This window comes from Pinus tabuliformis, chromosome Q (genome assembly GCF_031772625.1).
Source record: "Pinus tabuliformis cultivar Carrire ecotype Pingquan chromosome Q, CPIR1, whole genome shotgun sequence".
NCBI lineage: Eukaryota > Viridiplantae > Streptophyta > Pinopsida > Pinales > Pinaceae > Pinus > Pinus tabuliformis.
The window spans coordinates 1,049,303,885-1,049,326,881 of NC_142296.1; the positions used below are offsets into that span (position 1 = coordinate 1,049,303,885).

Here is a 22,997-nt window from a genome sequence, read left to right on the forward strand (position 1 = left end):
TTTACAAATAACAACATTTTATCACAATCATTCATTCTTTTCTTTAATTTTTTTAAATAACAACACTATAATATTTAAGAATGGAGATTTACACAATTATTCATAACAATATTTTATTACAATCATTTTTTTTAATCTTTTAAAATAACAATATTATAATATTTGAGAATAAAAATTTCAAACATTTTATCACGTTCATTCTTTTCTTTAATCTTTTTAAATAACAACATTATAATATTCGACATTTTATCACATTCATGGTTTTCTTTAATTTTTTTAAATAACAACATTATAATATTCGAGAGTGGAGCTTTCCAAAATTATTTATACTATGGATTTGGGAATTTTAACAATATTTTACTTTTTAAACAAGAAATTAATTCAAATAAATATTTATGTCATTTTCCATTTTAAAGAGAAGATTAACGGTTTTTGAACACACGATTATGCACAGTATGCGGCATACAGCTCATTCCAAGTTTCACTGCGCAAGCAACTTTACATCTCTTAACGATGCCGAGGGATAAAGCAATTCGAAGTTCAACGCTTTACCCTTAATAAATCTTCTGCCAACTAGTTTTCATGTGTTTTAAAATGTCATTTGCATGATGCAGTGATAAAGAAGATCCCTCACACTCAGCCGTAGAAACACCGGTGCCTCAGAAGGGGCACTGAAGACGGATCCCCACTCCGCTCACATGTAATAACTCCTAGAATTCCCCTGTCAACTGGATTTCGGTATGAATCTATTTATTTAACTGCACGTTCACATTGTAATTATTGAAGTAATGACTTGCGAGGATTGACTTTCAGACACATTTTTTTTTCACTCATTCATGCGATTCGTCTATTTTAACTAACTTGATTCTATTCTTCTACATACTTGTGCAGGTCTGTTCTCTGTAACAACCGAGATCGATTCGGCAAAAGGTTAGTAGTTCCTTGCCTGTATTTCCTGTTTATTGTGTAAGAATGGCTTCCTGGAATTGGCTATGTAAATTCGAATTGATTAGATTAGTAGTAGCATGACAGGCTGTGAGATTATGTCTACTTTTTAAAATTGAAACAGAAATGGCTTTCTTCAGTTGATTGGTAAATCTGTTATATAGAAGATTGAGTGGTCATTTATGTAGATCCATGAATTTTATTTTGATCCAGTGCAAGAAAGGGCTGCTGTTAATAGGAGGTTGAGATTCTCAGTGTGGTACTTGTTTGTTGGGTGCGATTCAGCAGTCACTATGGGCGTTAGGGCATCTGTTGTGGGGTGCAATTTCTGAAAATAGTTTTTCCCAGGCTTCAAATGCAACCATTGATTCGCGCTTAACACCCACTGATTACTAAACCAAATCCACTGTGTCTGATTGGAATTCAGAGCATTTTGTTTTGGAAGTACTTTTAGAAAATACGCGGAGAAGCTGACCGCATTGGGACTTCCTTCGGCTTAGGTGCCAGGTCTGAGGGGGTGAGCGACTATTATTTCTTCCAAAAATCAGCCAGATCAACACCCGGCCTTATTCCATTGGAACTTATCTTACAGAACTCATACTCTGCAGGTGGGGTAGACTGTAGACCACAGCGAGAATTGAACCCTGAACCTCACCAGTGAACCAATGCTTGTATGGCAGCTGAAACATAAAAGATTTGCATCAAATGCACAATGGGCAGGTGAACCAGTACGGGGAAAGACATTGGTGCGAAACCAATTTATCCATTAATGGAAGTTATTCATGAGAGAGAGAGATCATTAAAACTGTTGATATTTTTATTAATTCTGGGTTTTGCACCAATGAAGTCAAGTTTATAACTAATTGTCACTTTTATTGTCTCCCTCTGTTGCTTTGTCTTTGTTCCTAGGTTCTTTAGGGTTAAAAACTTGTTGCTTGTATAGTATGAAAGCTGCATGAAGCATGAGGGTTAGCTACATTTCATTGTAGTAGTACAATGCAGAATTCAGAGGGGGGCAGAGAAGAGGATTTAGTGACTGAATATGCAGAATTCAGAGTGGGGCAGGGAAGAGGATGGGTAATTTAATATGAAGAATTCAGATTAGGGGAGGGAAAACGGTGCGAGATTGTCATGGCAATGTTATGATGGAATTGGATACATCATCATGAACAGAACCCAACTTCTATCATCGTTTTTACTTTGTTGTTTTGTTAATTACTCTACTGCATTTATATATTGCACATATAGGTCCTTCATTTTGCCCCAGGAATGACAGATCAATGACCTTTAAAAGCATATTGCAAACTTGTTCATGCAGTGAATTCCATGACATTCCACACTGGGATGTTTCATGTTTGTCAAGAACATAGATACCATATTTATTACAAACACAGCACTCTTTACGATTTATATCATAACCTATACAATGCATCTGGGGTATAATAATGGATCCATCTTTGGATCTCTAAAACTTTAATTCAAATTTCAAAGTATCTTCTCATGGTGAGACAGGGCATGCATTACTTGTATAGGCCTACAAAACCAAAATTTTAACACTTTCCGTCACTGGCGAGGTTTGTTGGGAACAGGAGTTTATGATTTTTACCATAACCTTTACATGGGATAAAGGGTATGATAATGGATCCATCTCTGTCTCTCTGAAAATTCAGTTCAAAGTAACTTCTCATAGTGAAGCAGCGCATACATTTACTTGTATAGGGGTAGAAATCCAAACTTTTGACACTTTCCATCACCGGAGAAGTTTGTCAGGAAGAGAAGTTTCAGTGTAACGTTTTGAGAATCACTTTACCTCAGGGTAAAGAGAAATCATTTGCATCTGTGATCTGCAAATGAAGTGGACTGATTAGAATTTTGTCCGGTAAGTTCTCATGCCTATTTATCTTTACTGGATGCAGTTCAAATTGAATGCTTTCTATTGACTTTATTAAAGGCTATTTTATAAATAATATAAAGCTATTTTGTTGCAGATTGGTTCCAGGGGTTTTTTCTGCCAAGATAGACCTTAAAATCCATACAAAACAAATAAGAAGCCCAGATTTATGCCATAAAGGGGCGAAATTTGAAAACACTTGAATGATAGCAGGGTGCGATAGAGACAACATAGAGTTTCATGGCTTGAAACTTAGATTTAAATTTTACACAAGTGAATTTGGGTCTCTGTTAGTTGAATGTGTCCAAATGTGACTGCATTTCTTATGCTTTGACCATCCAGGTGGTGTGAAAATGCAGTGCAAGCAACTTATCCCCCTTAAAGCCATAAAGTTCCCATTTGAGGTGTTGACGATGAAGTTGCACCAGCTGAAGATTCTCAACCTGGTTTAGTAGGGATAGTCTGGGACACCTTGGATATGCCATGTCTACATGATGTTAATATATGTTGAATGCATTTTGTTTAGGAATCGATATTATCATGTTGTCAATCTTTGTACATTTGTCATTTGAAATGTGAAAATCCTAAATTGGAATTCCTAGAAAAATCCTCGGTTTGGCCATAGAGTGAAGTTAATTGTTTGTTTGAATTCCTTGCATGCAAGAAATGTGAGCTATATTCATATTCACATTCTTGATCAAGGTGCTGTTGGGATATTATTCATATTCACATATTCACATTCTTATGATCAAGGTGCTGTTATGAGCTATATTCATATTCACATTCTTGATCAAGGTGCTGTTGGGATATTATCCCCCTTAAAGCCTTAAAGTTCCCATTTGAGGTGTTGACGATGAAGTTGCACCAGCTGAAGATTCTCAACCTGGTTTAGTAGGGATAATCTGGGACACCTTGGATATGCTGTGTCTACATGATGTTAATATATGTTGAATGCATTTTGTTTAGGAATCGATATTATCATGTTGTCAATCTTTGTACATTTGTCATTTGAAATGTGAAAATCCTAAATTGGAATTCCTAGAAAAATCCTCGGTTTGGCCATAGAGTGAAGTTAATTGTTTGTTTGAATTCTTTGTATGCAAGAAATATGAGCTATATTCATATTTGCTGTTGGGATATTATTCATATTCACATTCTTATGATCAAGGTGCTGTTATGAGCTATATACATATTCACATTCTTGATCAAGGTGCTGTTGGGATATTATCCCCCCTTAAAGCCATAAAGTTCCTGTTTGAGGTGTTGACGATGAAGTTGCACCAGCTGAAGATTCTCAACCTGGTTTAGTAGGGATAGTCTGGGACACCTTGGATATGCCGTGTCTACATGATGTTAATATATGTTGAATGCATTTTGTTTAGGAATCGATATTATCATGTTGTCAATCTTTGTACATTTGTCATTTGAAATGTGAAAATCCTAAATTGGAATTCCTAGAAAAATCCTCGGTTTGGCCATAGAGTGAAGTTAATTGTTTGTTTGAATTCTTTGTATGCAAGAAATATGAGCTATATTCATATTCACATTCTTGATCAACGTGCTGTCACTAATTGTGGCTAGCCTTAGGAATGATATTTTCTGGAGTGTATATTTTATTGCAATTGCTATTGGCATTAGGACTGCTTTTGTGATAACTAACTTGTTCAATCATAGAACTAATCATGTGATTGGGGATACCAATCCATCGTTGCGAGATGAAGCCTTGGTAAGTTTGGCTTTGGTAGAAGATGCCCCCATTGTTGAATGATGGTCTAGTTGATTGAACTCTCTTTAAGTATATGTATCTAGGGGTACTACAAAACATTAGTCAAGGACATCGAGGTGTAGACCCCATGCTCCCATTGGACTTAGTTAGACTAGGTATTATAATTGTAATTACGTTTTCACTCTGTTTTTCCAATTTCATCCTATATATTTCATAGGGGGCTTGGTCACATGTGATCACCCACCTAAATATGTATTTTATAATTGTAACCTTGGGAGACTTGGTTAAATATGATCACTTTCCACCAATGTTGTACCTCTATAAATAGATATTCCAATGAAGAGTGTACCATAGGTGCACCTTGCAACAATCTCCTCTCTACTTGCATGCTTGGTTTCTTGGGCTTATCTATTTCTTTGATGCAATTATTCACATTGCCAATGTGTGCATGTACCAATATCAGTGTCTCTTCAACGTTTTGCAATTTCGAACTCTTTGGGAATTTTCTTGCTTGAAATTCTCCTTGAGCTTCCCACTCCAAGTGGTTAGAGCAATTTGTAATCTTGTTGATGCAATCAATTCTTATATTCAGGCCATTAACAACATGCATCATATTTTTGCTCAGGTTTCCCTCTTCCTTTTTGCATATCCACTTTTTTTCAATTTTTATTTTTGCAAATTTTCATAACTATTGTTCTTATTCGCAATTGGTGGAATCATTGGTCCTTTTGGCCTATTCTATGTTTTTTTTTGTACATAATGTTGGTTTTTTGTCCATTTCACTTATTAAACCTATAGAAAGGGTCCATTCTATTGATTAAACAAGTGTAAAGATACCATTCCATTGATTTACCCTGCAAAGGGTCCATTCCACTGATCAAACCCACTAGATGATTTAACACTTGCAATTTCATTTGCCCATGCCTGTTCCGTGAATGCAACCTCAAATCATTGTTTTCACTTGCAAGAGAAACCTATTTTTGCATAACCTGTTATCCTACGGTTCCTCGAAGAGTCTCTCAAGATGCCAACTTTGCTAAAATCTTGACAGATTAGATGCAGGAACAACAATTTCTCTTGGTGGAAACCCTCTCTATTTAACGATGGCAATGTCCAATGACAATAGGAGTTTTAGACCCAAATGATGCAAAATATAATATCATGTTTCAACAACCAATGACAACCCAACCATAAACCCTTCAAAAAACCTTGTAGTAAGTCCACCAACCACACAACCGCTGCAAGAATGTTAGCCGGTGACAACCAATCTCCATTGCTCACAAGTGTTTCATGTTGGATACAAAGCTTTTTGTCCCTATGTTTGATGAAGCCCCAAATGGAGACATGCTTGTCTCTTGAATCCATATGCTAGAAGCCTACTTCAAAGCTCATCCCACCCTTACGAAAGCTTAAAAGATACTTGTAGATGAGGTACACATGGAAGAACAAGCTCTCACATTTTAAAAGACACACATCCAACAACTTTTGTTAAAATTGGCAACTAGGGCAAAACTTCATGTGGATCATCTTATTCATAGCTGATAATATTTTTATTAGATTCCCCTCGTCGAGAGGTATAGGATTGCTATAAAGATCATCCGATTCCGATAAGTATTCATGGAGATATGAATTTATTTTGATTATGGAATTATTATCAAGCCGACTTACAACTAATGTAGGCTCAGAAGCCCAATAGTCGTATCTATTCAAACACCAACGTTTTGTATAAATACAAAAGGACTTTTCCTCATTTGGACTCACTCATCTCATCACATCTCTCTCTCTCTACTGCGCAGAAATGAGTCTCTTCTCTACTGCGCAGAAAAGGGTCTCTCTCTCACACATGTGAAGCCAGAAGCTGTTGAACCTGAAGCTGCAACTGCAGATCCAAAGTTTGACCAGCGTTGACCATCATATCTCCTCCTTAGAACTACGCTGTAGGTCCATCTGGATCTCCTTTGAAAGCCACAACTTTTGGTGGTGGAATGAAGTCAATCCGATGGATGGTTTGCAAGATATCGACTGCCCTAGTTTGAAGCCGGAAACTGCCAAAACTGAAGCTGCAACTACAGGTCCAAAGTTTGACCAGCGTTGACCATCAGATCTCCTCCTTAGAATTGTGCTGTAGGTCCATCTGGATCTCCTCTGAAAGTCGCAACTTTTGGTGGTGGAATGAAGTCAATCTGATGGACGGTTTGCAAAATATCGACTGCCCTAGTTTGAATCCGGAAACTGCCAAAACTGAAGCTGCAACTGCAGAAGTAAAGATTGACCTGCGTGGACTAGAATATCTCCTCATCTGAATTGCGTTGTAGGTTCATCTGAGCCTCCTCTGGAAGACGCAACTTTTGGTGGTGGAATCAAGCCGATCCGACAGTCGGTTTGTGAGATATCGTCTGCCCTAGTTTGATGATGAAGCCGCTAATGCTGATGCTGCTGATCTAGGGTTTTCTACTGCTGATATGAATAAGATTTATTTTACTATTTCTCTCTGCTGAATTATTGAAGATAAAAGAAGATTTGATCAAAGGGTTTCCCCACACATTGTGGGGCTATGTCACAAGGTTCGTCGAACTTTAACCTTGAGGTTCGAATTTTGGCGAACCTTAAAAAAAATTTGAGGTTCGGCGAACCTCATTGAACCTCATAGCCATTGACCAAGTCCATAGATCAAAACTCATAACTTCATGTCACAACTCAAGCTTGTAATTTATCCTTGCAGTTTACATGTCCGTGATAGCATTTTTGATGTTTACTGATGTTGATTTCTTACTATTTTATCCTATATATATATATATATATATATATATAGACGAACCTAATGGCGAATCTCATCAAAACATTCGAACTCAAACCGAACCTAATCAGTGCTGAATTCGAAATCGAACCCGAACCATGTGACATTGTTGTGGGGTTTGTCCCTGGCTAGTTGCCACATCTTGTGTCTCTTGTCTTGGCTTGTTTTCTGTCGATCGTTTAATGTTCTATCTGCACTTTACTTTATGTACATGTGATTGCTAATATGTGGAATATAATAAGAAAAAGAAGTAAATTGTTATAAGCATAGAACATACCATAACTTAACATGGTATCAGAGCTGAGGTGAAGACAAAGCCCAAGCAAGAGCAAGAGCAATCACCGAAGAGAAGATTGGCAAGGCTATCCTAAAAGAACGATGGGGTCCTCAACACTCTTTCCTGTTGAAGACAAGCTCCATGAGAAAGCTGACTATCACGGATGGAAGATGTCTATTGATCTAACCCTAGAAGATCAAGGAGTGTTGGACCATGTGAGAGGCAATATTGTTGAGCCTCCATCAAATGCACCTCCTGCTGCCAGGAACAAATGGAAGAACGGAGAAATTAAAGCGAAGAAGATCATCCGGGACTCTATCGACAAGCGCTTGGTGGCCTACATCTCTGATCTAGACACCTCCAAGGAAATCTACGATAGACTAGTGAGTTTATTTAAAGTTAATGATGCAAATCAAGTTTTGTTTCTTAGAAATAAGCTGAGGGAAATCAAGAAGGGTAAAGATGAGAGTATGCAAGCATACTTCTTAAGAATCACCGAGATCAAGAACGATCTCCTATCTATTGGGGAGACTATTACTGACAGAGAAATAGCACTCACAACTCTTGGAGGATTACCATCCGAATGGTATGTGTTCAGGACTACTCTTCTGAACAATAATGTAATTCCTGGTTTTGAGGAATTAATGGCTAGATGCATTCAAGAAGAAACAAGGGTAGAAGAGCAAGAAATGCCCATGCCTAAAGGTCCTCCTATTGCCTTTTTCTTCTCATGCTAAGAAAAGAAATAATTCCAGGACTAAATCAAAAGGAAAGGCTGGACCTAAGGGTGGAAGAAAATGACGATGTCACATCTGCGATAAAGCAGGTCACTATGCAAGGGAGTGCCTTGATAGAAAGGACTCACACCGGGACGATGATCAAAATCCCTCTGATGACAATCAAAGGAATGACAAATTCAATAGCAAAGGTAAGAGGAGAGCTGGGAATCGAGGAAGAGGACAACCATTCAAGAAGGCTAGAAATTCCAGGATGTATTAAATGCACTTGACCTCAAAAATAACCTAGTGTCCATCTCAGCAATGGAAGACATAGGCTACAAGGTAACCTTCAGCGATGGCAAGGTATGTATATGGAAAAATAATGTTAATGATGCCTTTACTCTTGGGTTTAGTGTTGATTCATTATATTAGGTCGATGGAAGTCCGCTAGGTGTCATGTCTTATGACACATCTCTTCAGTCCGAACTTTGGCATCGGAGGTTTGCCCCCCTTCATTACAAAGCTATACTCGGTGTAAGACAAATGGTGACAGGGATGCCTGAATTCCGAGTAGAGAAAGAAGGTGTATGTCCAGGATGTGCCGAAGGAAAGCTCAAAAGGGGACCATTCCCCTCGAGCCAAAGCAAGACCTTCGATATATTACGGTTGGTTCACTCAGGCATACTTGAGGTTGGCATTAAGAGGGAGACTACTACACCACATACTCCAGAGCAGAATGGTGTGGCGGAAAGGAAGAACTGTACGATTGTGGAAGCTGTCCGGGCCATGCTACATGATCAAAGACTTCCGAAGTTTCTATGGGCTGAAACTACAAACACCACCGTATATGTACAAAATCGATGCCCTCATCAAGCATTGGGTTCCAAGACTCCTGAAGAAATGTTCACTGGTAAGAAACCTGATGTTTTTCATTTTTTTGGAAGGCCTGTATATTTTCATGTGCTGAAAGAGAAAAGAAATAAATTGGGTGCATCTGGAAAGAAGGGAATTTTCGTGGGTTATGGTGAAAATACTAAAGGCTATAGAATCTATGTAGCCGGTCAAAGGGAAGTCGTGATTAGTCATGATGTCACCTTAATGAAGATATGGCTCTCAGCAAGGTGGACAATCTTTCGACTTTGAGGAGCTCTCAAGAAGCTGACACCAGGGAACTGAAAGAAAAGGATGATGAATCAATGCCTGATGTAGAAGCACTCATGGATCTGATTGATCCTCCTCCACATGAGCCTTCCTCTTCTAGGAAGAGGCCTTCATGGCTTAGGGGGCCACTTGATGATGTTGAAGGACATGCTGCACCCCAAACCTTCTGTGAAAGTAAGAAACCTAACAAGTATCAGGGATACCTAACCATCATGAGCATGATCATACAAAATGAGCCTTCGTCATTCTCAGATGCCGTCAAGCATCAAATATGGAAGGATGCTATGACTGAAGAACATGAGTTTATTATGAAGAATGATGTCTGGGAAGTAGTTCCCAGACCCCCGGATGAGACAGTTGTTACTTCCAAATGGCTTTACAAGATAAAGCATGCAGCAGACGGAAATATGGAAAAGTATAAGGCTTGTTTTGTTGCTCGTGGTTTCTCCCAGAAGGAAGGTATAGACTATGATGTGATATTTGCAACTGTTGCCAGATATACGACCATCCGCTTGATCATATCCCTTGCGGCTTGACAAGGATGGAACCTACATCAAATGGATGTCAAGACCGTGTTCTTGCACGGGTCGATCAAAGAAGAGGTCTATGTGGAGCAACCCTAAGGATTTGAGATTTATGATTGAAAATCTCATGTATGTAGGTTGAAGAAGGCTCTCTATGGGCTGAAGCAAGCACCTCGAGCATGATATGAGAGGATCGATAGCTACTTGATGAAGCTGGGATTCACTAGGAGTGAAGCCGATCCTAACCTTTACTTTAAGGTTGAAGATGACAAGCCTCTCATACTGGTGCTGTATGTGGATGACCTCTTTCTAACAGGTGTATACCCTCTCATTCACAAATGTAAGAGGGAGTTGGCTTCTGAATTTGAAATGAAGAACCAAGGACTTGAAGTGTGGTAGAAGTCAAGGGAAATTTTCCTATCTCAAGGAAAATATGTGGTAAAGATATTGGAAAGATTCGGTATGATGGACTGCAAGCCTGTGACTACCTCAAGGATCTTAACTTTTAGAAGTTATATGGTAGTGATGTCGGACTAGATTTGGGAAATGCCTCTGAGTTTCATAAACTCATTCGCATTGATGTTCTTGGTGAACCTCCGTCCGAACATATGTTTTGCAGTTAGCATTGTGAGCTCATATTTGGTTGAGCCTCACTGGATTGATGCCAAGAATCTTCTGAGATATCTTCGTGGCACAATTACTAATGGGTTAAGATACACTGTCGGAGATGTGAGACTACTTGGATATACTGATGCTAATTGAGCAGGTAGTGTGGTGGACCGTAAGAGCATTTCTGGGTGCTGTTTCACCTTGGGATCTGCTTTGATATCCTAGATGAGTAGGAAGCAGAAGTCGGTGGCTTTGAGCACCACCGAAGCAGAGTATATTGCTGCTAGCATGGCCTCCTGTGAGGCAGTCTGGTTGTGAAAGCTCTTCAGTGAGCTGTTTGGATTTACATTGGATACCACTATGATTCTCTGTAACAACTAGAGGTGGGATTCGATTATTGAGGAATCTCGTATTCATTGATTGCTCCAGTAGATAGACATCATTTGGGATATGGTAAGTCAATGAGCAAGGAGGCTTCATCGCATTAAGATGATGTATAGGTCGATACACCTTGTTAAAGCCCCGAGGAAAGATCTAATCTATGATTTTCCCAAACGACTTGGAGTCGTCAAGAAACCCTTGTACAAGTGTCCCTGCATGTTGCATACATTGAGCTTTGGGAGCTCTGAGGGCTTGCGGTTCTTACTGGAGCAACATACGACCACAGGGTGACTCACCCTCCCCTGGTGGTGCGCGCTGGAACAAGATGATTCACTGTCTTGTGGGACAAGATGATTCGATCTCTTGTGGAACAGGATGATTTGCTCTCCTGTGTAGCAGGATGATTAGTTCTCCTGTGAGGCCTGGATTGATGTGTTCTCCATGGCGATTGTAGCAGGATTGATGTGTTCTCCTGTGAGGCCTGGATTGATGTGTTCTCCATGGCAATTGTAGCAGGATTGATGTGTTCTCCTGTGAGGCCTGGATTGATGTGTTCTCCATGGCGGCCTAGATTGATGTGTTCTCCATGGCGATTGTAGTAGGATTGATGTGTTCTCCTGTGAGGACGGGATTGATTAAGTTCTCCTGTCGAGGCATCCTACCCATGCAGTCTGGGACTCATGGGAAGTACCTCTCATCTGATCAATGAGCAGGGAAATGAAGTTAGGGACCATAGTAGTACCGATGGACGCATCGTTGTATCTACCGTACTCCCTACGCTAGGATGACCTCCATTGATCTGGGATCAATGATACTGGTCTGGGACTAGTGGTAGGAGTTGTACCATACTATGACACTGACTTCGGGTCGGTTGAGACTAGTCTGGGACCAGTGGTACATACTCTGAGACTGACTTTGTGTCAGTGCAGTATTGGTCTGGGACCAGTGAGAGTGGTACATACTATGATGCTGACTTCGGGTCGGTTGAGACTGGTCTGGGACCAGTGGTACACTCTCTGAGACTGCGATACTGGTCTGGGACCAATGGTAGGAGTGGTACTTACTATGAAGTTGACTTCGGGTCGGTTGAGACTGGTCTGGGACCAGTGGTATGCACTCTGAGACTGACCTTGAGTCAGTGGAGGATGATACTGGTCTGGGACTAGTGGAGTTGTACTCACTATGACGCTGACTTCGGGTTGGTTGAGACTGGTCTGGGACCAGTGGTACATACTTTGAGACTGACTTTGAGTCAGTATGATACATCCTCGATGATTTCTTCTTCTTCTTAATTCGGACAAAAGCAGAGCAGAACATAACAATGCAAGAACAAAGCAAAACAATACAGATCAGTACAGGGCAGAACAAGACAAAGCATAATAGGCAGAATAGAGCAGAGTAGGGCAAGGGACAGGCTGTACAGGGCAGTGCATTTGATGGATGAATAGTAACGACTGATAAATAGATTGCAGATGAAGTTCTCCCTAGTTGAGAGGGAGTGTTAAAATTGGAAACTAGGGAAAAACTTCATGTGGGTCATCTTATTCATGGCTGATAATATTTTTATTAGATTCCCCTCGTCGAGAGGTGTAGGATTGATATAAAGATCATCCGATTCCGATAAGTATTCATGGAGATATGAATTAATTTTTTATTATGGAATTATTATCAAGCCGACCTACAACTCATGTAGGCTCAGAAGCCCAACAGTCGCATCTATTCAAACACCAACGTTGTGTATAAATATAAGAGGACTTTTCCTCATTTGGACTCACTCATCTCATCACATCTCTCTCTCTCTCTACTGCGCAGAAATGAGTCTCTTCTCTACTGCGCAGAAAAGGGTCTCTCTCTCACACATGTGAAGCCGGAAGCTGTTGAACTTGAAGCTGCAACTGCAGATCCAAAGTTTGACCAGCGTTGACCATCAGATCTCCTCCTTAGAACTACGCTGTAGGTCCATCTGGATCTCCTCTGAAAGCTGCAACTTTTGGTGGTGGAATGAAGTCAATCCGACAGATGGTTTGCAAGATATTGACTGCCCTAGTTTGAAGCCGGAAACTGCCGAAACTGAAGCTGCAACTGCAGATCCAAATTTTGACCAGCATTGACCATCAGATCTCCTCCTTAGAACTACGCTGTAGGTCCATCTGGATCTCCTTTGAAAGCCGCAACTTTTGGTGGTGGAATGAAGTCAATTCGACGAACGATTTGCAAGATATCGACTGCCCTAGTTTGAAGCCGGAAACTGCCGAAACTGAAGCTGCAACTGCAGAAGTAAAGATTGACCTGCGTGGATTAGAAGATCTCCTCATCTGATTGCGCTGTAGGTTCATCTGAGCCTCCTCTGGAAGCCGCAACTTTTGGTGGTGGAATCAAGCCGATCTGACGGTCGGTTTGTGAGATATCGTCTGCCCTAGTTTGATGATGAAGCTACTAATGCTGATGCTGCTGATCTAGGGTTTGCTACTGCTGATATAAATCAGATTTATTGTACTATTTCTCTCTGCTGAATTATTGAAGATAAAAGAAGATTTGATCAAAGGGTTTCCCCACACATTGTGGGGTTTGCCCCTGGCTAGCTGCCACATCTTGTGTCTCTTGTCTTGGCTTGTTTTCTGTCAATCATTTAATGTTCTATCTGCACTTTACTTTATGTACATGTGATTGCTAATCTGTGGAATATAATAAGAAAAAGAAGTAAATTGTTATAAGCATAGAACATACCATAACTTAACAACTTTCAACCCCCAAACAACCTTTGATCGACACTTGGGATGATTTAAATTTTAAAAGATGTTTTCTTGCAAGAAATTCTACGTGTTAGAATATAAGGATGCAATGTTTTCATGGCAGTTGCAACTCATGTAGAATTCTTGGACAACGAGTCAAAAATTCATCAAGGACTTCAACAAATTTGAGGTAAGGGATTTTGAAGATATCCTCCACATCAAGTTCATTTCTACTTTATTTTTTTCACATCATAATAAAATTGAAACTATAACTCTTCCTAGTCTCTTTATTGGAACATGCCTTTCAACTAGCTTTCAACATGCGAGCTGAGGCTAATTAACTCGTCCAACAACTTCTAAACTCTTGCGGATAACGTGTTTTGCTTCCCTTGCTTTCTCAACCTCCATTGGTTTTGCTTTAGAGACAGTGAGTGTCGTTGGCCAAGGGAAGTGTATATATTACTCTTATCATAGATGATACGGGCATGCCAATGATGATTGTCATCCCTAGCACGTCAAAAAGGCCAAGGCTGTCCTTGCTGAATTGTAACAAGGAGCAGAGAACTTGCCCTCGGGGAATAGCCAAAGGAACATGAGTTCTACAATCCCAATCTGTCCAATCCTTTGTTGGTCCTTCTAGATAAGCATTATACTGATCTCAAACAAGACGACGTCTTCACTCAGACAACTCATCATGGATAGTGACAACCAAAAGAACTTAGTTAGCAATTGGACTCACTCGAGTTCCCTACCACAATACATTCACAACGGTATTATCATAGATGGGTAAAGGAAATGGGTTTGTGCACGCTAACACATGGGTGTTCTGCAACGTTTTTTCATTGGACCTTTCATTGATATAATTGATTGTGATGTTAAATCATTAGATTGTTCTGACATGCTTCTTGGCAAGCCATATTGGTTTGATGGAAGGGCATAATAGGATGGATTTTCTGAGGCCTATAGATTTCACAAGGATGGTTAAAGTTATCAGATCACATCTTGTTCCCCTTACTTTAGGCCACATACAGATAAAATACAATTCCAAAAAGGAGGTCATCTAGTCATTTTTTTGTGTTTTTTATCTGGTCCTTGAACCGGTTATTTCATGCATGAATCAGTCCAAAACCAGTTCAGATCAGTTTAGGGGAAAGACCGGCTGGAACCGAGCCAGTTTGGTTCAAAGCAGTGAGTTTTGATAACATGGATTAGTACTATAAATATATTTTAATAATGCACTAACAAGTTAACAGCAGTAGTATGCTATGAATAATTTAGTAATATTCAATTTTAATGTGTGTGTATCATTTCCCCATGTCCTCAAATTTTGGAATTGTTATTTCAAAATCCTGTGCCATTTCACAAAACCATGATCGTTTTCCCATTAGAGTGGACATAGCTTGCAAGACAGCAATTGCTGCAGTGCTGCCTGGGAGCATAAAGATGAATTATTACAGAAGTCAAACCAACTCAAACTTGACATTGCCTTTCATACCTACATAAGTTTTTAACTTTTTTTGGCTGAAACAAGAAAATGATTATCAATAAAATATGAACTGGCTTATGTAAATACCGTTATGAAGGTAGACCGAAATTTAAATCAACAACCTCATGGGAAGAAAGGATATCCAAATTTCACAAGAAAAATAGAATCAATAATGAAGAACTGCAATCTAGAGATGCCCAGGGTACAACAATAGTCTCCAGACATCCAGTTAATTGATTCAAACCATTCACTTCAATAAAAGTATCCTTGAATTAGGGAATCATGGCAGAGGTCCTAGACCACAGAGTGGCCTTTGTTGAAATCTTTGTATTATGGTCTGGTAGACCTCTGCAGTCTAAGTTCATGACTGAAGAGTTCATTAATGCATTTTTGATAGAAAAATCACAGGTTCACAAGCAATCATGTTTACATTCATTAAATAGTTGATAGGTATGTTGAATAAATGATAATATGTTTCCTTAATACTGCTACATTCTTAATTTCACTGCAGTATTTCAGAAATACTTGTAAAATTGTATGTGTGTGTGAGAGAGATAGTGCAGTTGAGTAGTGTTAGATATCGTGCATATTCCTTGCATTTGGGTCTCATATTTTGATATTGAAGTTACATTCCTTGGATTTGAGTCTCATATTTTGCTATTTTATTGAATAATTTGTATTGGTTTTCAATGTTCATCAATAATATGAAGCTTTGTGCATTTAAGTTGCTGTGCTGAAATTTGTGTGTTTTAGGTAGCCTATATTGAAATGATGATCTTCTTGGGTTTATATTCTGGAGGCTTAATTTGACCCATTGCATGTCTGTTGGTGTGATTGGATTAACACGACTGCAGAAACTACTATCGCTTTCCTAGTTAAGGGTGGATCCTTTGATTAATGTGGATTTTGAATTATTGTTTCAAAGATGTCTTCAACATCACCTGAGAGAACAGGAGATTATGGTGGAGAGAAGAATTTAGAGCTCTTCGAAGAAATTCAGAAGCCATGGTATGCGAAATTTCAAGCAGTGTGGCAGAGTGCTTCTATTTATGGAATTGCAGCTGGGTACTGCATTTCTGCTTCTTTGTTATCAATCATCAACAAGTGGGCAATCATGAAGTTTCCATACCCAGGAGCTTTGACAGCTTTACAATATTTGACAAGTGTAGTGGCTGTCCTGATTCTTGGCCAGTTAAAATTACTGGAACATGATAAAGTTGTCCTTCATACAATGTGGAGATTTCTACCTGCTGCTTTAATTTTCTACCTATCTTTATTCACAAATAGTGAGTTGCTACTGCATGCAAATGTTGACACATTTATTGTGTTTCGTTCAGCTGTCCCTATATTTGTTGCCATTGGTGAAAGTTTGTACTTGAAGCAGCCTTGGCCTTCTGCTAAAACTTGGTGCTCACTAGCTATTATTTTTGGAGGTGGTGTGCTTTATGTTGTCACTGATTATCAATTTACCATCATGGCATATAGTTGGGCCTTGGCATATTTGGTAAGTATGTCGATAGACTTTGTCTATATAAAGCATGTAGTCATGACAATTGGGTTGAATACTTGGGGCTTAGTGCTGTACAATAACCTGGAAGCTTTTCTTCTCTTCCCATTGGAGTTACTTATTATGGGTGAGTTGAAGAAGTTGAAGCAGGATAGCACAAATGAATCTGATTGGCATTCAGTAGGAGTCTTGCTGCCAGTTGGGCTTTCCTGCTTGTTTGGATTGTCAATTTCATTTTTTGGATTTTCCTGTCGCAAGGTTATATCTGCAACAGGTTTTACTGTTTTAGGCATTGTGAACAAGCTTCTGACGGTGGTAATAAATCTTGTCATATGGGATAATCATGCAACATTTATAGGAACAATTGGGCTGTTAATTTGCATGCTTGGTGGAATTCTTTATCAACAGTCAGTGTCTAAGCCTCCACCCACTGCTTCTGAACCTGCCACAAATGATGATGAGGAACAGCTGTTAGAGTTACCATCCTCAAAATTGAAGGCCTTTGGAAATGAGGTGGTCCCAACAGGCCCTAAGTAACGTTGTTTGCTCTGTTAAATGTGAGAGCAAACTAGTTTTCAGGTCATAACTGGGAAGGAACATATTTTTTGGAAGAGTAATTTCTTGGTGAATGAAGTTTCAGTTTGTAAGTTGACCATCTAGACTTGTACTTCTCAAAGTACAAGTATGGATTTGGTTTATTTTCAGCTTATGCTGAAATATTGGTGAATGATAATATTTGGTGTCCTTGCCTGCCCAGTGAGTACTTTGTATTCATTGAAAAAAGTGTCTCCTTATCACTTAAGGACACTCTGTAAGGGAGACAGAAAGTTCTAAGTCAAGAACCATGTAAAATTTCTGTTAATAAACCAGTGCTGATCTTGCAAAAAGCCTTTGCAAGATATCACTTTTGCAGTTCTGTAACTGTTGCATATTTTCAGGATATCTTCCTATTAATGATAAGGATATAAAGGCTTATTCCTAAACAGTGTAACTGCATTTCTGGTGGGGATTATCTGCCCAAGCTGATCCAAACAATAACCATAAAACGGACAGTCTCAAATGTTCCAGCACAAATATTTTTCTTACAGCAATTTTGCTATTCTGTAGAATGGGATATCATATAAAAGGTACCCAACTTTCTTATCTTACAAGCTTGTTACTATCCAGGTGAAAAATCACAATTGTTAGGTTTGGGTAAGATCTGTCCCAATTAATTTTGGTTTTCCATGACAATTTCAAGTCACTCATGAAACTCACACCCCTCACCAGTCATATTATTTTGCTTACAATTTGAAAATAAATGATAAATGCAATATGATTTGTGATGACATTTGCTTTAGGTAAAGGAAACTTAGAAAATTCAAGAAATATTAATTTATTGTTATTTAATGTGTGCATATATTTTTATTGGGATTGGAGAACGCTTGTCAATACTCCACATATTCTGATCTCCAATGGTTTTTTTGCAACCTGCTTAGCAATGAGTTGTTAAGACACAAAATGTTGGATGGATATTTTGAACCTTAAAAAATGTGGCTCTGGTTCTTTAAACACATTTTCTTGGTCTTGAAATGCTATTCAAATATGCCTTACATTGATTTTGTTTGATGAAATGATAAATGCCATAAATGCCATATATATCAAATGGTTTTGTGGAAGCTTTTGGAAAGTTAAAATTTGAATATCAAGGGCCAAAGACCCACATGATTAGCCTCAAGACAAAGAAAGGACTGACTTTTGATGCAGACATCCTTGTCCACGTGATCACCTAGTGTATGTTGTTAAGAATGCACATGACAATCAGTCAAATGAGAGATTTCTAAGTATACATAACCTTTAAATATTCTTTCATAGCACAAAGGATTAGAGATATATTAAAAGGAACAAATTGTTATCCCTGACATGTTTACCTAGCAAATGCTAGTGACTAAACAACCTAATGGCGGGTTGGCAATGACCCAAAAAAATAGGCTAAGATCTAGAACAATAAGGGGGTTTCATGTGCCACGAGGGAAGGAAATTGAGTTTGCATGGGGGGCATGAATCACAACCAATAAAGAGGTGGAATCTCTAGTAGCTAGGAAACAAGATGTGTTAAAGTCCCCCGTGTCACATATCTCATGCATTAGTGATGTGGCATGCTAGGACACGTGTCAAATACATGCCCTCGACATGCTCTAATGTGTTGAAAATCAATGCATCAAAAGGAAAATCACGGGGTTTGGGAAGGGAGGAGGATGTATTAACAATTTTTTTTCTCCATATTTTCCACTTTTAGCAAGAGAGGATGCATTAGCTAGCTTGGTTCTTAATGAACTAGTGCTAGATCTGGTCACTTTTGATTGTGGTGATCTCTTGAGAGGTCATCCCCCACACTAGTGGATGTAGACCTTGGATTGGATATAGAGGAGGAAGGAGGAGGTGGTGGATGGAGGAGAGTGGTGACAATGGTGATGATTTTGATAATTTTGACATGGAGGAGGACCACCAATGATAAGGAAGACCTATGAGATTCTTCTATCTACGTTTCTTGTTTCTAGTATACACCCTATTTTTTTTTATTTTTTATTTTTAATTTTTTATTTCAATTGGCATTCCAACTTATAATATCGACAATGTATGTAGTACATTTTGATTTTGATAATGTCAAATGGTTCAGTGAGAATTGTAGTTTATGGTTTTGATATTTGAACTTCTATTTTATTTGCATTGAATATTTGAATTTATTTGTGGTTGATGTGATAACTAGTGTATCCATATTTTGTAAATACTCAATTTTCTAAAACAAATGGATCTTTGTGTCTATTTTATTTTTGTATTTTGATTTGTGTATACATGTGTGTGTGTCCCTTATGCTCTATTTCCACGATCGATGAGTCCTATGTTGGATACATATAACTATGTGGTTTGCATGTCTCATGTCTCAATGCCATGTGACTTGCTCTACTATTATGCAAGGGATTACTTGTTTTAAAATAGGAATGGGTATGAAAAGCAGTAGTGGTTGGGGATTTGGTAATAATTCTAATATCCCTACATCACAAAATCTCTCCCCACAACTTTAAGCTTTCTAGACACAAAAGATACCTAATTGTGGACCAATTATTTGAGCAAGTAAAGTTTTTTGTGTCTTGTAAAGGCAAAATAAGCTTGTGCACAAGGAAGTCAACAAAGGCACTAATTAAAGCCATTATTTGTGAAGTTGTCGAAATTGAAAAGCACCCCAATACCTTCAATTGAGAAGATGGCTATAAACTCAACGAGTCTTGGAAACCTATAATTCACTGCCTCAGTCAATAACCCTTGCCTCCTTTGTCTGTAGGTTTCTTAACTCTTCACTTGCCCTTTCCTTGAATCTTTCACTATTGTTATAGTTTATCTCCTCTTTTCTCTTTCCTTTCTCTCCTCATTAGTGAATTTTACATCTTCGTTTTAATTCACACCTTCATTTCTCTTATCTCTTTTCTTCTCTTCTCTAATCTCAATTAAATTTAATGTAATTAATTATTTTATCTAATTTTGTATCCCTCAATTTCTTAATTTTGTATTAATTTTTCATATTGATAAAAAATCCTTTAGATGAAAATTTTTCAAATCTTTAATATTTTCTTTTTATCTTCTCGTCTCCCCTCTACTTTTTCTTATATTTTATTTTATTAATTTCTTATCTATTCCTGAATAACTATTTTCCCCTTCCTTTGAACAACTAATTTTCTTGCCTATTTATTACCTTACATGGGCACTCTCTTGTCACTTCAGTAAACAACTTCTAAGTCCTTGATGATGGGTGGAGCGACCACTTGAAATGTTGGACATTTCTTTCAAATTCACACAATTCATATCCAAAAGTAACATTACAAAGGGACTAGTTTACAAGAGGGGAATTTTAAGTTCAGTGAAGGGATTATCATCCTACACCACCACACCCCCACCCCATGAGAACCATCCTTAAATGCCTATCTTGTCATGCAATAACAAACATATGATTAAGTCAAGGAATGGGAATGGATATTTGGGTATTACTATATTTATTTGGATATTACTCGATTTATTTGTTGTCATCCCAAACCTCAACTTCAACTACAAGTAAGAGAGCTAGATTCCTTTGGGTGCTTTGGTTGTGGTTAGCTCTATTATGGTGTTGGGAATATCAATGTAAATAATGTTGGACTACAATTGTAAGAGTGGGTGCTATGTCTCGTTTAAGATTAAAGAGGTGCAAATGGTGTGAAGTGATGTGGGATGGGTTAGTCAAAGCCTAGTGTAGCATTATGAACTTGCATTTGGTGGGATAGATTGAAAAGGAACTTGAGCAGTGTACCCTGTTGGAAAATCAATGCAAATAGATTAGGGGTTGATTTCCCTTTCTTGATAATTACTTGTGAGTTATGTTGGCTTCTTTTACTTCTTTATTGTCTTATCTTTCATCAAGCAATTACCAAATTATGTGTGTATGAAGATCACAAATCAAGAGACACAAGATGTAGGCATTATGCTAGGGGAAAAACCCCCTAGAGGAGAAAACCTAGTAAAAAATTCTCTTCCTTTCAATAGTATTCTTTGAGACTCTTCACCCTAGACAAAGACCAAACCTTCCCTCCACACCATGTCAACCTCCCAGATATTTGACCTCTTTCCAGCAACACTTCCTTTCTAACAACTTTGACTATGCAACAACTTTTGGCATCGTGCAACAACAAAACTTGAAAGAATTTCATCTCCTAAACTAGGGCACGAAAGAGAGAGATAGACTTGACCCAACTCACACTTCCTTTTGCTTCCTTAGACCCACTTTGCACTTCTTCAGCTTCCTTAAGGATATCGAACTAGCTTGAGATGAGATGCTTCAAATGAATTCAACTTCCTTCTATTTCTAAGCTCCAAGTGATGTTGAATTGGTCTCCTTAGGTCAACTTGATTTCTTCTAGGCCGATTTGGTGTGGAGGTTACATAAATTATATTTGACTCAATAGTAAATCTTTTTACATGATTCAAAAGCCCAAGAAGGGTCTCTTTGGATGTACAATGACTATAAACTCAATATTAATCCTAGGAGTCCACAATGGGGACTTTGACTAATACAATGATGACCCAAGCATGAAACTCATGCTTTAATAAGTCAATGTTACAATAATAAAAAATATTTTCTTTATTCTTTTGATAAGTACATTTTATGATGACTCAAATACTTTAATGAAGACCGAACCTAATTACATTTTCCAAAACTCCCTCTTAACTAGGGAGGTATTCATAATATACAACTATATGAACAACGAAGAACATTAGGCATCACAATGCCATGGACTAGATTCCTGACTAGGGCAATCTGTCCATTGGTCTTTCATCAATTTAGGAATTGCAATGCCACAGACTAGATTCTTGACCAGGGAAATCTATCCAAGTGGGAATAAGGTGGACTCAAGCTTTCAACCTCTCTAGGTACCATCAGGATTACTTGTTAACCACCAACCTAGGGACCTAGGTGTGTATCCATGGTCATAGCTCTACGACCCATGCCAACTTCCCTACTTTGGGACCTAGACATCAACCCAAAGTGTTGACTAGATGTCCTCCCAGGCAATGCTTCACTTGCAAAGCCTCAACAAATCTCTTCCGATCTCTTACCATCAATACAATAAACAATATCTACTAAACCAAGCAGGTTCCTTAGATATTCAAACTTCTTATTAGGAAGAGCCTTTGTTAGTATGTCTGCTACATGTTCATCTATCGAGACATACTCCAACTTCACGATCCCATCTTGCGCCAGATTCCTAATAAAGTGGAACTTATTCTTGATATGCTTCGTTCTAGCATGAAACATGGGATCTCTAGACATCTTGATACAACTTTGATTGCCACTATTAATCACAGTAGGACCCAGAGATTTCTCGAACAAATCTGTCAGAAGCTTCCTTAACCAAATAACCTCCTTTCCTACTTCACATGCAGCGACATATTCTGCCTCAACACTACTTAAAGCAACAAGATCTTGCGTCCTACTCATCCATGAGATCATAGTAGCTCCAAGACTAAAACATCCTTCGGTAGTGCTCCTTCCATCGATCTCACTGCCACCCCAATCAGAGTCTACGAAGCCAATTAACTTGACTTCGTTACTATCATACTTTAGACGATGATGTATAGTGCCACAAAGATACCTCAATATCTTTTTGGCAGCTATCCAATGATTATGACGAGGCTCCAACTGAAACTGACTAAGGATGTTCATTGTAAAACAT

General features: G+C 38.5%; 1 protein-coding gene across 6 annotated transcripts; it reads left to right on the forward strand.

Moving 5' to 3' along the window:
* The first annotated feature begins 451 nt into the window (after positions 1–451).
* Positions 452–17,671, forward strand: LOC149223102 (GDP-mannose transporter GONST3-like). Of its 6 annotated transcripts, none has more exons than XM_089385767.1 (4): positions 452–738; positions 892–930; positions 13,887–13,952; positions 16,103–17,671. In XM_089385767.1, the coding sequence occupies exon 4, from the start codon at positions 16,174–16,176 to the stop codon at positions 17,290–17,292; it is 1,119 nt and encodes a 372-aa protein (XP_089241893.1). In that variant the 5' UTR covers positions 452–738; positions 892–930; positions 13,887–13,952; positions 16,103–16,173; the 3' UTR covers positions 17,293–17,671. The 6 variants fall into 6 exon arrangements, with proteins under 6 accessions (XP_089241893.1, XP_089241894.1, XP_089241891.1 ...); XM_089385768.1 differs by having other exon boundaries at positions 452–700; XM_089385765.1 differs by lacking the exon at positions 13,887–13,952.
* Positions 17,672–22,997: the final 5,326 nt, after the last annotated feature.